Source organism: Schistocerca serialis, chromosome 8 (genome assembly GCF_023864345.2).
Source record: "Schistocerca serialis cubense isolate TAMUIC-IGC-003099 chromosome 8, iqSchSeri2.2, whole genome shotgun sequence".
Classification (NCBI taxonomy): Eukaryota; Metazoa; Arthropoda; class Insecta; order Orthoptera; family Acrididae; genus Schistocerca; species Schistocerca serialis.
Window position 1 is genome coordinate 148,155,321 of NC_064645.1, and position 17,086 is coordinate 148,172,406.

A 17,086-nucleotide genomic window follows, 5' to 3' on the forward strand; every position below is an offset into this window, starting at 1 on the left:
TCACTGTGTTAGAATTCTAGGAAATTTGGAGGACGTTCTATACGGACCTTGCGAACTGACACAAAATACACTTCTGATCGCACATTTATGGGCTGATAAATGCACAGCGTTGCTACATCACAGCAAAGTGAACAAATTTTGAGGTTTCAGTTTCACTAGGCACGGCATTGTAGCAACAGTGAGGATAACACTACTCTATTCCTGAATTACATCCCGAATGAATGCTTCCTAGGTTATTTCATAACCCATAAAACTGGACCGGTTTGTGACGCTTTAACACCTTCTGGAATATCAGCTTATAAAATTACGTGTGGAAGCACTTAATTTTATAACCATTTTTTTTAAATTTTGGTTACAATAAGTGAGCCATGTTGGGCCTATGTAAGCATTGGTTTAAATCTTGGTTCCTATTCTGTGTTTGGTTTCCCGCGGTTATTGCGATTACGCTGCTGTTCGCTCCTTCCGTGAGAGGCAGCAGGGGTGTGCATCGCTATTCGCTCCTTCTACTATCTTTGGTCTGGTGCTGATAGTTTCCGGCTGTGCTGTGTGCGAGCAGTCGGTCGGTTGGCGGTGGAGCAGCGAGGAAATCTCCGCGGCGCATAGTTTGGCCGGGCCCACTGGTGGTCTCTACACAGTGTCGGAGTGTGTGTAGCTGTTCCCATTGCTACGAGGTCCGTGGCACACCCACCCTGCACATGAAAGTTGAGTTTGGATTTAATTTACCAGCAGGTCAAGACTATTCATTCACACTGTGCCATGTGGTTCTTGCTGTTGGCTTTTAGGACGTTCCAGCGAGCAACAACGTGTGCGATCGAGTAAGCGAAGGTTTAGCCACCGTCCAGTGGAGTCTAACTGTATTTGGTTATTTGCAATTGAAGTGCAACAGCGGAATTTTCTGCCTTGTGGCCGTTAACGTTCCGGTTACCTGCCCTGGCCATTGGCGTAAATTTAGGCAGTGTCCTTTCCTCACCGTATTGTCGCTGTCCATCACAGTGGATAGTTCGACAGCTTAATGTATGCTTGGTTGTAGGCATCCACACCTTGTACGTTTGCATTGAACTCCCAGTTGTTGCTGGTCGAGTGAAGCGCAAGTTACCTTGTCGGTAGGTCCGTTGACTGTATGTTGGTTGGGGTGTCTTTGGATCGAGAATGGTTTGGTCGACTGCCTGTCTTACCTAAGTGAACGTTAGTATTTCAAGTGCTGGCCGACCCCCGAAACTTCTGAGCGCCGTCAGCTGAACTGCATTTTCTTATTTTTCGTTGTGTGTACTTGTATGGCTCATAGCCAACAGTTTTGAATTACGGATGAATTGTTTTTAGTGATGTTTTAAGTCATGGGCATTCAGCCGCTTTAAAATTAAAGTTCCTTGCTTTTCAAGTGTTACATTGTTTGGGCCTTCAGCCTGATTAAAATATTGTTTAAAGATAAAGCGTTGGGCCTTCTGCCCACAAATTTTTTTTTTTTAGTTGTGTTTTAAGTCACGGGCCATCAGCTACTTTAAAATTAAAATTCCTTGCGTGTCAAGTGTTAGGCTGTTTGGGCCTTAAGCCTGATTAATATATTGTTTAAAGATTAAGCCTTGGGCCGTCTGCGTAGTAAAAATTATTTTATTTGTGTTTTAAGTCATGGGCCTTCAGCCGTTGTAAATTAAAGTTCCTTGCTTGTTAAGTGTTAGACTGTTCGGAGCCTTCAGCCCAATTTAAGATAAGGCTTTGTTGTTTAAATTTATTTTATCTTGAGTTTTAAGTCACGGGGCCTTCAGCCGTTTCTAAATTAAGGATCTTTGTTTTTCGAGCATCATATTGTTTGGGGCCTTCAGGCTAATTGAAGATAAGGCCTTCTGCCTTGTGTTTTTTATTTAATTTTACCTTGAGTCTTAAATCATCGCTCTTCAGCCGTCTTTAAATTAGGGTTGTTGCTTTTAAAGTGTTAGATTTTTAGGCCTTCAGCCAAATTATAGAACTTACTTAAAGTGAGGCCTTCAGCCTTCTAAATATTCTTTTTGGCGTCTGAATTTTGAATTAATGGCTTTTAGCTGTATCCTTTTTAAATTAAAGTGGTTGTGCCCTTAAGGCAAAAGATAGTGTGTCGTATTCAGCCGATAACTAAGATCAAGAATTTGTACTGTAGGTTGGTCAAATAAATAAAGTTTTATGTGTTCGAGTGTAACTGACAGCCGCTCATTTTGGCCCCTTTCCACAATTCCAACTACCTTTCCTGTCCTGCGGGTTTAGCAAGGCGTCTCAATATATTAATTGTCATCAAGATATCCACTGAACCCCAGGTTAACATTGTCACATGAAGTCTAAGACAGGGTAAGTGAAATTAAATTCATTTTTCAAAAAGTAACGCTGACTTAATGTTTATTCACGACATACAGTTATAATTTCGTTATACATTTGCTCCGTTTTATGAACTTGATTTTATCGATACACAGAAAAATTGTAAGCACGAAGTTTGCCAGTCTGCTGAGAGTTACTTTTCTAGTTGTTGCCGGCCGCGTTGGTCTAGCGGTTCTAGGCGCTCAGTCAGGAACCGCGCGGCCGCTACGGTCGCAGGTTCGAATCTTGCCTCGGGCATGGATGTGTGTGATGTCCTTAGGTTAGTTAGGTTTAAGTAGTTCTAAGTTCTAGGGGACTTATGACCACAGATGTTGAGTCCCATAGTGCTCAGAGCCATTTCTAGTTGTTGTAGTTTTCTTGAAACCGAAATATTCAGAGGCCTATCCTCGTTGAAACAAAGTAAGGAGAAGAAAAAGTAAATTATACTGCATTAAGCAAGGTAGTTAAACAAAACTATCACACCCTTATTCATGCATGTTTTCAGAGGGGCTGCGTGGGGAAAAACGGGTCACAACATTTTTATCACAATATCCTCTAAGCAAGGAAATAAATTCGTACTGTTGGACACGTAACTAAATTCATCTACACTAATATTCAACACAATGTCCTCAGAGCAAAGTAATTAATTCATACTATTAGATACTTACAAGTTGTGTAGTAAGACAAAAACTGGACAAGTGACAGAGCAACTCGCGCTCTGAAGGTTCCGGACAAACATAACTATGTGTATAGTTAGCCCATCTGTAAATTTTGATGAGACATCACTTAACACTTCCGGGCTGAGATGTCGTGGTCAATACATAAGACTCTTCCCTGACGTTTCGCCTTCGACTGGGGAATGCATCCTCCGAAGACAATCGGCGAACTGCAACGAGAGCACGAGTGAGCGCCGTATATATCAGCCATCGAGAGGGCGCCGCTGTCAATCACGTGACGTCGGCTGTGCTTTGATCTCTGATATTCCCAACTTTCTCAATTGAAATTAATCGATTGGCACGCTGTTGCTGCAATGTTGACATCCATATCTTATCCACCTTAATGGCTTCATCTTTTCTATTAAAATTATTGCAGTGTTTGGCCATCCCAAAGGCCTCTCTGTACATTCGCGCATAATAATGCGACGTCTTTGCTATGACGGTCGTCTCACTAAACTTAATTTCGTGATCACCTTCTTGAAACACATGTTCCGCTACAGCCGATTTATCAATATGTCAGAGGCGGCAGTTCCTTTTATGTTCGCCCAGACGGGTGTTGACGCTCGTTTTTGTTGTACCTATATAGACCTTTCCACAACTACACGGAATTTTATGGACACCTGGTGTAGCTAGAGGATGTCGCTTATCATTTGTGGATCTTAAACTTTCTTTTATTTTCGTGGTGGGTTTGAAAACTTTTTCCACATCGTACTTGCTTAAAATTTTTCCAATGTGGTCAGTGACCTTACTGATGAATGGAAAGAACACTTTCCCCTTGGGTTGGTGTCGATCCTCGTCCGTCCTGGTTGTCAGTCTAGGGCGTAGTGCACGATCTATCTCTCTGTTGGAATACCCATTCTTCTTGAAGGTCACTCTAAGGTTTTCAATCTCATCATCTAAGTGAGCTGGTTCAGATATTTTGTGCGCCCTGTCTATTAATATTTTAATCACCCCTGTTTTATGTCTTGGGTGGTGGTTAGAATCTTCCCGCAGATAACGATCAGTGTGTGTGTATTTTCTGAAAACCTTATGACCCAATGATCCGTCCTCTCGTTTGTTCAGTCACATCTGAGAAGTTCAGGTGACCATCGATTTCCTTATCCATAGTGAACTGAATTCTTGGATTAATACTGTTCAGATGTAACAGGAATGCATCCAGTTCCTCTTCCCCATGGGTCCATACAACGAATGTATCATCTACATAACGATACCATCTGGCTGGTCTTTTTCTAGCTGTTTGCAGCGCCCGTTGATAGAAAAGGTGAAGGCATTAAGCTGGATAAGATATGGATGTCAACATTGTAGCAACAGCGTGACAATCGATTAATTTCAGTTGTGAAAGTTGGTAACATCAGAGATCATAGCGCAGCCGACGCCATGTGTTTGACAGCGGCGCCCTCTGGACGGCTGATACACACGACGCTCACTCGTGCTCTCGTTGCAGTTCGCCAATTGTCCTCGGAGGATGCCTTCCGCAGTCGAAGGCGAAATGTCAGGGGAGAGTCTTATGTATGGACCACGGCATAGCCCGGAAGTGTTAAGTGATGACAATACCTGCTGTGAAAGCCTTCATTCTATGATTTTGATGAGACAGTTTGCAAATATCAAAACATGTAGCGCAAACGGCCGTATCTTTTGATTGCACTGACTTAGAGCCTTAAATTTTTAAGCCCGTCAAAGGATAGTGGAGCTCAGTATCTGACATAAATTTAAACCTGATACCTCTACGCGTTCCTCAAACAAATGGGTCTTAACGAGCGGGCAGACTCACGGCCAACAAAGTGTTCCTCTTTACCGAGTGACATACGGATCCCTAAAAACAAAGACATACATTTAATACATTATTCTGAGCAACAGTATGTTACATTTAGAAACAAAATTTATAATGTAAAAATCTTTGGGTTCTTTACTAAACCATTACAAACGTCCCAAATTTCATTAATCACACTTGTCCTTTGAAATTTCAGTTGCCATACATTTTTCTGCAGGTATATAAGCTGTCAAAAAGTTATCCCTATAATCTACGGAGATAATTCTTTTCGATTTCGAATGGTTGAAAAAAATTGTAAGATTTAATAGTTACATTTACATCTACAGCTACCTCTGCAAGCCACAATACGGTGCATGGCGGAGGGCACCCTGCACCACTACTAGTAATTTCCCTTCCTGTTCCACTCGGGAAAGGAACGAGAGAAAAACGACTGTCTGTGTGCGTCCATACGAGCTCTACTCTCTCTAATCTTATCTTCGTGTCCTCACGCGGTGTATATATTGGCGGCACGAGACTCGTTCTGCAGTCAGCCTCAGATGCCGGTTCTCTAAATTTTCTCAATGGCTCCTCGAGACGATGACCTCCAGTGATTTCCATTTCAGTTCCCAAGGCATCTCCCTGATTCCCCCATTTTGTTCGAACCCACCGGTAACAAATCAAGGAGCCCGCCTCTGAATTGCTCCGATGTGTTACTTTAATCTCACCTGTCGCGGATCCCAAACAATCAAACAGCGCTCAACAATGGGTCGCAATAGTGTCCCATATGCAGTCTCCATAAGAGGTGAACTACAATTTCCAAAAATTCTCCCACTAAACCGAAGTTCACAATTCGCCTTCCTTACTAAAATCCTTACATGCTTATTCCATTCCACATCACCTTACAACGTTACGCCTAGGTGTTTAATCGACGTGACCGTTTCAGATAGTACACTACTAATGTTGTACTCGAACATGATGAGATCCCCTGCTATACCCGCAGGACAGGACAGATAATTTAATTTCTGGAAAGGGGCCAAAATGAGTGGCTGTCAGTTACACTCGAACTTACTATCTTATTCAATTGACAAACATTACAAGAGTAAAGAAAATATTAAAAACAGAGCAAGCCAAACATTACTTTTAGAACTTCATTCCCGGCTAAATGCGCCATTCAATCTCACGCCTCAAGAGTAAAACAACTTTAATTTAAAACCGGCTGAAGGCCAATCACTTAAGACTCAAAAACAAGAATTTGAATTTTAAAAGGCAGAAGGCCTCATCTTAAAAAAATTCTCTAAATTAGGCTGAAGGCCCAAACAATCTCACACCTTAAGTACAAAACAACTTAAATTTAGCCTTAAGGACAAAACAACTTTAATTTAAAATCGGCTAGAAGCCATACATAAACAAACAACAAGGACAAATAAGTAAAGGCAGAACATCAAATGGCGCTCAGAAGTTTCCTAGGGTCAGCCTGGAATTCAAACACTAACGCTCGCTTAGATGACACAGGCAGTCGGGCAAAAAATTTTCAATCCCACGGCAACCCAACTGGCAGACACTCAATGGACCAAGCGACCGGATAACTTCCGCTCCAACTGACCAGCACACAACTGGGAGTTCAGTGGAACAACGCAGAAGGTATCGGCGCCCAAAACGAATTACACATTCAACTGTCAAACTAGACACTGTGCTGGACAGCCACAACACGACGAGGAAAATACCCTGCCTGAATTTACGTCAACGGCCAGGGCAGGTAACCGCAACGTTAACGGCCACAAGACAGAAGATTCCGCTGGTGCACTTCAATACAAAATAATCAAGTTAACTTAAACTCCACAGGATGGTGGCTAGAATTTCGCCAACTTGCAAACACACTTTGTTGCTCACGGGAAGGTTCCAACACCCCACAATGGAATTCAAACGACACAATGTGAACAGTTGCGGCTGGCTGGTAGATTAAGTAAAGGCTCGACTTTCGTGTCCGGGATGGGTGAGCCACGGACCACGTAGCTAATGGGAACAGCCCCTCACACTCTGACCGCGCACGGACACCGCCAGCGGCCCCGGCCAGACACGCGCCGTGGAGACTTCCTCGCTGCTCCACGCCAACCGACCAACTGCCCGTACACGGCACAGCCGGAAACTATAAGCATGGGGACACAGATAGTACAAGGGTGCGAATATCGGTACACGCTGGTGCTACGACTCGCAGAAAGATAGGGTAACAGCATAATCACGATAACTGCGGGAGACTAATCACAGAATAGCAACCAAAGTTTAATGCAAAGCATAACACGAGCCAGCCACGGCTCACATGAAGGGTCTGCTTTTCCTATTCATCTGCTTTACCTCACATTTTTCCACATTTAAAGCTAGCTGTCATGCATCCATCAACGAGAAATTTTATCTGAGTCATCTTGAATCCAGTTACAGTCGCCCAAGAACGACAGACTTCCATACATCACAGCATCATCAGGAAACAGTCACGGACTGCTGCTCATCTTATCAGCCAAATCATTTATGTACACAGAAAATGGCGGCGGTCTTATCACAATACCCTGAGGCACTCCTGAAGACGCCCTTGTATGAACAGTAGCTAACATACTGGGTTCTGTTACTTAATAAGTTTTCGAACCACTCACATATCTGGGAACCTATTCAGTGTACTCGTACCTTCGTTACTTACGCAGAATGGTCTGTAGATACAGCTCACTTCTGTGAACTTACATTCACGTAGTCAGCTCTACATATTAATCGTCAATAGCAGAAAGTTTGCAAGAAGTCAAAAAACACGTCGTTACACCTGCAATGAAAATGGTTTGATACCAGTCGAAGTGCAATATACGTACTTATAACTGCTCTTGGAAGCCCTAGATAAGATCATACTGCAACAGAGCTATTTGCTTTATGTTGACCCTAGTTATAATATTTAAGATGAAAAAGCTACAGCGCGCTGTTGTCACAAAGTAATTCCTAAGTGACAAAGCTGCCAGCTTTACGATGTCTTAAATAGTGAGAGTGTAAGAGTTTGACTTCACTGATTATTTGATCATCTTCTGATGAAGTGGTTTCTGTTTTACTGGTATTCTGTATCAGAAATTTCGTGCTTTGCTCCGATGTGGTTAAGTTTGAAGTATAGTTACTCTTTACACCATATTTTAATTCATACATGCATACATGCATACATAACATGCAACGCCTTTCACAATGTAACAAGTAGTGTCATTTGGAAATAAACCTTGGGAAAGAAAAGATGTATAATGCTTATTACCATATCATTGATATATATATAAGGAAAAACTATGAATCAGAAATAGAAGCTTGTGGCATTTGGCCAGTTTGTAGCGCTCCTTATTTATTGCCAATTACGTGTGTTGAGAGGAGAATAACAGACGACTCTTTGGTGGCAAAGACGATACCGTCGGAGGTAAGTGACTGATGAGGAAGTGCACTGTTTTTTTTTTTTTTTACTCTACTGTAGTTACCTTATCCACAGTACTCTAAACATGATGCAGTACTTACGTCTACAAATCCAAGACCTTGTAGGCAGATGTTTATTGAATTTACGGCCAGCATGAGGACACTCGATTCGCTCATGATAGATTCCAAGTCGTTGATGATTCTGTAACACCAAAAATACCAAGTGTGTTTCACTCGTTGACGCCTCGTTTCTCGATATGTTTTATGTCTTGAAAACAGCAAGGAGAATAGCGACTTAGTACGAAATATTACTCGCTCGATATGTTTCTCTTCACTGTAGAGGAAACTAAGGTTCGTGAAAAACTCCTAGCGAGATACAACGTGGGATAAAGCACAATAAGTTGGTAACTTGTGGTTAAATGAAATGAAATACATGGCTTGTGAATATTTTTGGAGCGTACGGAAATGAAGACTTTCTCGGTAAATATCACTGAAGTAATCTTCTCGGGCCATCAATGGAGTCCTGGCGTCATGTTGCAAAGTTTCGACGAGTTTCCTACTAGTCATCGTCAGATGACAACACGAAGCCACGGCTTGGCTGATAACCCGAGAAGATATCATCAATCTTTGGAGTGGTTTCGTTCACATATTTTCTCTTCACGTACACCGTTTCAGCGCTTCTGTCTCTGGAACAACAATAGATATTGAAGAATGACTTTCACAGATATCAATGTCTGGCAGGGCCTCATGAAAGTAAATACTATGGGACATTCTAAACCGTAAGCATATATTGTTTTCAACACAAACTTATGTTTTATTTTTTTAAATAGACAGCTCGTGTTATTTCTTATGCCATCAATAACATGAAAATCACGAAAGAATAGCGTTTTTTGCATCACAGTACGTCAATTACATCCCGAGAAATTGCAAAGCGAATTTGTTGCTTGAAATAAACAAAACGCGCCATTGTTGCACATCCACAGATGCAAGTGTGAACCCCATATTGCTCGTAATTGCGATGTGACTGACATCCGTAATCTTGCTTTCGCTGTTACCACGAGGGCCGAAAGTAATAGTAGAGTTTCCTACCACAAACACTCATATATATGTAATGGTTTTCCTCTTGTATGTGCTATTTATCTACGTTCACAACAGTATCGGTCAATGTGCGCTGACCTGTTATACAACTCAGTAAAACCGCTGGCTGCTGCAGCTGTTTACTGGAGCGAAGCGCAATCGGCACCGCTTGTGGAAACAACTCACTGCGAAAGGGGCTGACTTGGATGGAGGCCAATGGCACTGGTGTACTGTACACTGTATTTGGTATCAGTGTCGATCTGGCACAAGTGAGTAACGTATGAAGCAGCAGCAGTTGCTCTTCTGGCGGCCAGTGCAATAAACCATCATGCCAGTCTCTTGAAATGGAGAGACTGGCGGGAATCCCTCGAACGAACATGCTCTGCATTGTTCACAGGCATAAATGCTACCCATATCACGTGTAGCTACATCAAGGGCTGCAAGGCGATGACTTTCACATCTGTCTGGAATACCGTCCGTGGGTTTTCCTGTACGGATGACACTCTATGCTTAGGGTACTCTTTTTCCGGTGAAGCCATATTTACAAACCATGGGAACGTCAACATACACAGTATGCAATGCTGGTTACCGGAAAACCCACACTGCCTTCGTCAGGTGGAACATCAAAGTCAAATCAAATGGTTCAAATGGCTCTGAGCACTATGGAACTTAACATCTCAGGTCATCAGTCCCCTAGAACTTAGAACTACTTAAACCTAACTAACCTAAGGACATCACACACATCCATTCCTGAGGCAGGATTCGAACCTTCGACCGTAGCGGTCGCGCGGTTCCAGACTGTAGCGCCTAGAACAGCTCGGCCACTCTGGTCGGCACATCTAAGTCAGTGGCGTGTAAATGTACTGTGTGTTATTGTAGGACAACACATCACTGTACCATATTTCATTGGTGGCACCTTCAACAGGGCAACAGTAATGTCGGTTCTTGCGAAGTACTTTATCTGGAGAGATTGAAGACCTACCTCTTCATTTGCGTCAAATACTCGTAATGGGGAATCAGAACGATGAATACCCTGGGCATAAGTCATGTGGCGAGAAATGCACTAAATCAACAATTCCCATATCGACGGTTCAATGGATAGTGCGGGGCAGTCCTGCTCAGAGGTTTCCAGCGTGGTCGCCCGACCTTACCCCCATGGAGAAAAAATATGGTATATCACCTGGTTCCAGAAACAGTGTACAACATGAAAGCTCTTATTACAGCTGTGTGTGCTGTACTAACACCAGAGACACTGACAGCAGTGAGTTGATAAGTGTTGAACTATGCACGGCGGTGTTTCCAAGTAAATGACTGTCTCTTCGAACATACGTCATAGCGTTTCTGCTTTGAGAAATGTGATTCCAAACCGATGTACATTTTCTCTGTTTCTGAGTAGACGTAAGTTTGTTTTGTAGGTACTACATCATCGTACGTTTAAGTAATCGCTTCACCGCTGCAGAAGCTCAGTTGTAACGCTGTCATTAAAAATGTTTACTGATATGCCTGTACGTGTCATGTACCGTTATGTAATTAATGAGCAACTACTTGCAACTAGCATTTACCCTTCTGTTAGATCGTTGGTCAGCCATTAATTATGTTTTCCCAGGCCCGTGATATTAAGTATTTCGTTAAAGTTAACCCATTCTAGAACTGCAGTAAATATCAATAAAGCGCGAAAGAGTAAACCTTTTACTTACATTTCATTGTGTATGATTGGACATCTGTATTGTTTACAGTCCACGTAATAGTTGTGTAAATCGCAATCAGTCCAGCGTTTGTTGTATCAGTCACATTGCAGTTATGTCAACGAAGGTTTCACGTCTGCATATCGGGGAAATATCGGAGCGTTTGTCTTATTTAAATCATTAACTTCGCTTTGTAATTTCTCAAAATGAAACTGACTTATTACGATGCAACCATCGCCATTCTTTTTGTTATTTTTCATGTTATTGATTGCGTGAAAAATAATGTGGAGTGCCTAGTTATAAAAAAAAAACGTAAGTTTGTGTTGAAACTAGCATCTGCTTACATTTTAGAACATCCCATAGTATTTACTTCCATGAGTCCCTGCCATATGTTCACACTTGTGAAAATCGTTCTTCAATTATACTGTTGTTCCAGAGATATTTGCGCTGAAACTTGTAAATGGGCCACGCAGTGTATACGTATGCATTTGGAGTGTTTGTCAGTAGCAAAAAGGTCAAAGCGAAGTACGGGTAAAAGCCATGGTGTCTTTTGATATAACCAAGAGTTTGGGACAAACGAATCGCTTATGTCGTTCAACACTGCATTAGAAATGAAAACACAGCAAACATCCAGCAATAATTTTTGCGCTAATTAAAATGTAGCTATTTGAATGATCTTTTAGAATTCTGTTCTTCTTTTAAGCAGAAGTCAATTATAAAACTTCATAAAAATCATTAGTAGGTTTTAGCAATTGAAGCAAAAAGCACACATATTTTACAGCGCTCAAAAGACTTAGGGGAACATCACTGATTGTCTGCCATACTCCACCGAACAATAATGGAGGACTGGATACGTTATATAACTACACCCTTTTCTTTCGCAAATGAAGTACACAACAAAACTTCATTATATGCTCAATAAGTGTTTGCCTTCCGTGAGCGTTTATCGTCGCCTGACACATACGCGCCATGCTCCGTATAAGTGTACAGAGGTCACCCTGCGATATTCTTTCCCATTCCTGAATGGGAGCCCACGAGAGCTCTTGGAGAGTTTACGGTGCAACCGGACGACCGCGAAGCATGTCTTACGTATGCACGATGGGGCTTTTGTTGGGACTCACCGCCGGCCATTCAATTGCTTCAATGTCCAGGCTTCACAGGACATCTCTGCTGACGTCCGCTGCATAGACCCTGGCATTACAAGCAATTCAGGGCGACCACCGTATGCAGGAGTCACCACATGGCCTAACAGGATCCGTTCGACGTACTGCCTGGCGGTAAGGCTACCATGAAAAACGAGAAGATCCATATACCTGTCAACACTGCAGCCGTCCCACAACATCACAAAACCTTGAAATCTGTCGGTTTCCTGCACAACATTTGGCAGGTACCTCTCACCACAGGTCTCCGCACACGAATGCGGCCGTCATCATGCGTCAGAGGATATCTGGACTCATTTATGTATCACACGTTTCGCTAGAGACGTAGTTGCAAGTTGTCATTTTTTTTTTTTTTTTTTTTTTTTTTTTGGAACAGGAGAAATGAAGGAAAGTTGCAAGCTATTGTGTCCAGCGTGGTAGTCGAACAGGACGTCTGAGTCGCAACGTCCTTTTCCGTAACATGTCTGTTACAGTGTGATCGAACACAACGGCTCCACTGGCCCTTCTGAGATCGCTTTCCAATGTTCTGGGGGTATCTCTATGACGCCACAAAGCAGAGATGGCCAGATATCGTCCTTCACGTGCGCTTGTAACGCGTCGACGACCTATCCATCTCGCCTTGTGCAGTGATCTGTCTCCTTGTGGCGTGTCCTCAACCTACGCTTGACACAGGGAAAAAACATTGCCATCCACATCAACACGAACGGCAGTGCATCCTTTTTGGATCAAACAGAACGCCCTTGAAGCTTGTACTGCGTGAAATGTTACATAGAATATGACAACGTCCATAAATGACACCCACCATCCGTGTGGGACATCGATACTCACTTCCTTCTGAGGGGTCTACTGACACTGTAATGCTTAACACAGCCAACAGATGGTGAATGATTTTAACTGTTGCCAGCACTGAAACCGAAAATCTCAAATCATGCTATAAGGCCACAGGCACCACCTGTGTCAAAACAGATTTAACATACCGGACACTGGCATACTCCTTTGAACAGCGTGTAAGTGATCACCATAGAATATGCTGAGCACTGTAAAAATTTTTACAGAGAATTATTTTGTAAGTAAATTGAAATAAAAACACTATTGTTCTTATTACAGAAGTTTATTCACCCAGATCGCACAAAAATACACAATTATTGCATGCTTCAGTGAAATTAAATCGGCATGTTCCGATCACTTGTATAGAAAAAACATGTATAAAATGCAATTTAGTTGAAACTGTTGTGCACTGTTCGCACAGCTGTTTTCTTACTGTATGACGAGAGACGGTATTATTCTGTGTCACCTATGTCAGTTATGTCCAACTAATGTGAACAGTCTACGAAATGGATTGGCCAGATAAATTTTTATTTATGCCAATGATTTGAAGATAGCGATTTAATTTCGCTGAACCTAGTAACCACTGAGTATTTTGGTGAGATCTGGGTGAGTAAACTTCTGTAATAAGAAGAACAAATGTGTTTAAATTCTGAGATCATCTCCAAAACAGCTGACAGTTTCAGGTAAATATTATAAATTGAAAAAAAAAGTTGCGTGTACTTTCCTACTGCGGCAAGCCTATGAAGACTGAAATTTGTCTTCCTTTGAGAGTTGCTAAAAGAACAGAACAGTTAGACATAAACATGTCGCGGTTTTGGAAAGCAGCTGAAATCGTAAGACAGACGGTGGACTATAGAACATGACTTGGCTCCCGTGAAATTCTGTCTTCAGTATCAGGAGATAAGAGAATATCTTCTAGCATCAGGTTACCGTAGACCCTGTAACAACACCATTTCACACGACTAGCGGAAGGTGGCAGTCACATCTTCACTGACACTTTGTTGCAAAGTAGCGGAACACATACTGCTGCTCGCGAGTAAAGCAAGGCTATCTCGAGTAGAGAAAAATGACCTCAACAGCGGAAAAAAAGAGATGCAGGAACTTTAAGTGCGATGGAAAAAGTGAATGTCCCTAAAATTAGTGTAGAAAATGGTTGTTCAATCGTCGTAAGCGGCAGTAGTTACAGCAATCAGGGTAGGTTAACAGGTATTCGTGATTACCGTTTCAACTCCTTCTTTCACGACTGGTCAATTCATTGAACCAGGTAACTAAGGAGTGTAATGTAAATGTCTGTGCCTCTGAAACATGTTCTGTGATTATGTATCATTTAAGTGAAACTAGTAGAATACGTCTGCTAAGTCGCATACTGTAGCAATTGATGCAAGAAAAATTGTAGAGAGAAATCCAAATGTTGTCTAACGAAGCTACAGGCCATCAAAGCACAGTAAACAGGTTTCTATGAATTGACTTAAGGCGGCTTGGATTCGTTCTCTGGTGACGACTGAAGATTGTGTTTTATGGAAAAATAGTGGAGTCATGTAACCACCGCAATCTATGTATTTGCGGTATGATATACAGCCTATATCTTCGAGCCAGTACGCTAGTCTATGGTAGAGGCGTTGTAAGATGTGTAGAAATGTTGGACTCAGGCGATTTGAGCACTTTCAGAAATATTGTTGCTGCACTTTCAGCATCAACTTGAATAACAGACCTTCCTTTTTAGAACATGTTATATATACCGCTAATGTAACATATCATTTGTATATATTATACTTCAGGTTTGTATTTATATTTCCTTTCCCTTAAATTAAAGAACCCTTTTTTTTAGTTTTTCGAGTCTTTATCGTCACTTTCGTGTCTGGAACGCACGAATGACGTATTAGTACGCACTAATGCCCAAATTCCAAAATTTTCCATACTACGTTGCATCGCTGGTCACCGATTCATCACAGTTTTAAAGTTTTTCCGTGCCATTTTTGAACAGCCTGTATGATACGCTGAAAAGGATGGTTATCCGTTTACTTTCGCAGCCCAAATATGTTCTTTTTCTTTTTTACATCAGAGCTGTGATTTCCGAATTAACTTGGCAGTCCATTTTGTTTCACGCTATAGCAGGTGATAATATGCGGGGCAACGGTGATTTAAGCGTAGTGATCGCTAACGGGGAGAGCTACCACATGAACATGTAGTGCAGAAAACAAATCGATGTGAACCGAAAACAGAGCAAAGACTAATCCTACAGTGAGTCCGTTACTTTCAAAAACAGAACGAAGCGAGTAACAGGAAAATTAGTCACTGAAATAGCTGGTGAGAAACAATAACAATATTGCGAGGAATAGAGCAGCTCCGATAAAGGGGCGGCCGAGAAAAGTAAACAAACGGGTTCAAAAAAAATGGTTCAAATGACTCGGAGCACTATGGGACTTCTGAGGTCATCAGTCCCTTAAACCTAACTAACCTAAGGACATCACACACATCCATGCCCGGGGCAGAATTCGAACCTGCGACGTAGCGGTCGCGTAGTTCCCGCCTGTAGAGGCTAGAACCGCTCGGCCACCCCGGCCGCCAAACAAAAGGATTGTTGAACGGATATTTTGCAGGGTTATATGTGTACAAATGTGTAATTGCATGTATTTCTCGTTGGGGTTTAGTGTTACCATTAACATTTGCTGCTCCCGATTCAAACATGGTAAGTTCTGAGTTATTTTCGCATAGAATTCGGAAATTAATGACATAAAATCTAAACGAATCGAACTAATCTAAAATAATTCCGAGGTTAGGGAATGAATATAACTGAAACATTATACGAGGAATATAAGTGCACAAAACTACTTGTAGATTATAGCAAAAATCAAGTTGTTACTTATATTAAGTTATTTGAAACCCAATGCAAGGGTATAATGTTCAGACAATCTCTGAAACAACTTTGCTTATAAGAAGGCAAAAACTAGACCCCATTTGTTTCGGTCATTACATCTGCAAACAATAATATTAAAGAGTGATCTTAATAAAAGAAGGTAAATGGGAGAAAGAGGAAAATAATGATTATAAAACTTATGCGCAAGATAGAAAGCTATACAACTTCATAAAAGAAATTCAGGAGACTTAAGAATGAATATGAAGTTTCTTGTGACTATTTGTTCGACAAGAGAACAATAAAACGCTTTTGACTGCTGCGTAATTCTACACTGCTGGGGAACATTAGGTTTAACTTCAAACAGATTTATGTGCTGTACACCATTCATGAAATATAAGTACTTACGACATTATGACTTGATGGTGCTGAATATTCTTCGCTAACGTTCTGTACAGTTGCGCGCTGGGATCGGTGATATATGGTGTGGTCGTTGGTGCGATCTCGTCGTACGGTTCACCTTTCTCTGCTAGTGACTTTTTCGTCTTATACGTGACTTCCCATGCACCAGACATCTTGACTTCTTCCGCCGACTTCTTCACAACTCCATTTTCTTTATGCAGTCGCATGTTTGCGATGTTATTATTCAGTATAGCTACATCGGCTGTTATATTGATCATTAAGGAGGCGAAAAAAAGATCGACTATGACTGCCGCCTGGACAACGGTAACAAGGAGTAAGATCTGTATCACGTACGTTATTTCGTAGTTTGGATGTGTCTGCGTGTCAATAGGCATCCACATGACGAACGGAGTTTTCCGAATGACTATTGTGGTGTTTTCAGACGTCGTAACCAGTGTCTTGGACAGTGCGGGTTCCACAAACCACATGGGTACGGCGAGCAGTGGAAAAACCTGCAACATATAGTTCAATATTGAAGATGAGCTCCAAAAAGCTGCGCTTAGTTATTACTCTTATTGTACTCTTTTGAGCTATTGCCAAAATGAACACTTTTATCTTATGTGAGTTATTAGGTGTACCATCAGCTCTCAGCGTTCCAAAAGCACGGTGAGAAATTCATTTTAAGAAAATAATGCAGTATATTGTTGATCTGCAACATTACAGAACTAAGGTGAATTTTCTCTAGACTCATCCGCGCCAGTACAATAGAATGCTACTAACAAGGTAACGTTTTACAAGGACAAAAAAGTACAGTTAGATGCCATCCCGCGAGAAGTTTTGGACCATAAATCTGATAGCTGTACAGCATT

At 41.7% G+C, this 17,086-nt stretch overlaps 1 protein-coding gene across 1 annotated transcript in view; it reads right to left on the reverse strand.

Annotated features, from left to right (window-relative positions):
* Window positions 1–16,698, reverse strand: part of LOC126416449 (odorant receptor Or2-like) — a 42,552-nt gene extending 25,854 nt beyond the window's left edge. The window contains exons 1-2 of the mRNA XM_050084175.1: window positions 16,224–16,698; window positions 8,314–8,413 (exon numbers count right to left, since the gene is read on the reverse strand). Coding sequence (XP_049940132.1) covers window positions 8,314–8,413; window positions 16,224–16,618 — 495 coding nt within the window. The 5' untranslated portion in view covers window positions 16,619–16,698. The remainder of the gene's footprint in view (window positions 1–8,313; window positions 8,414–16,223) is intronic.
* Window positions 16,699–17,086: the final 388 nt, after the last annotated feature.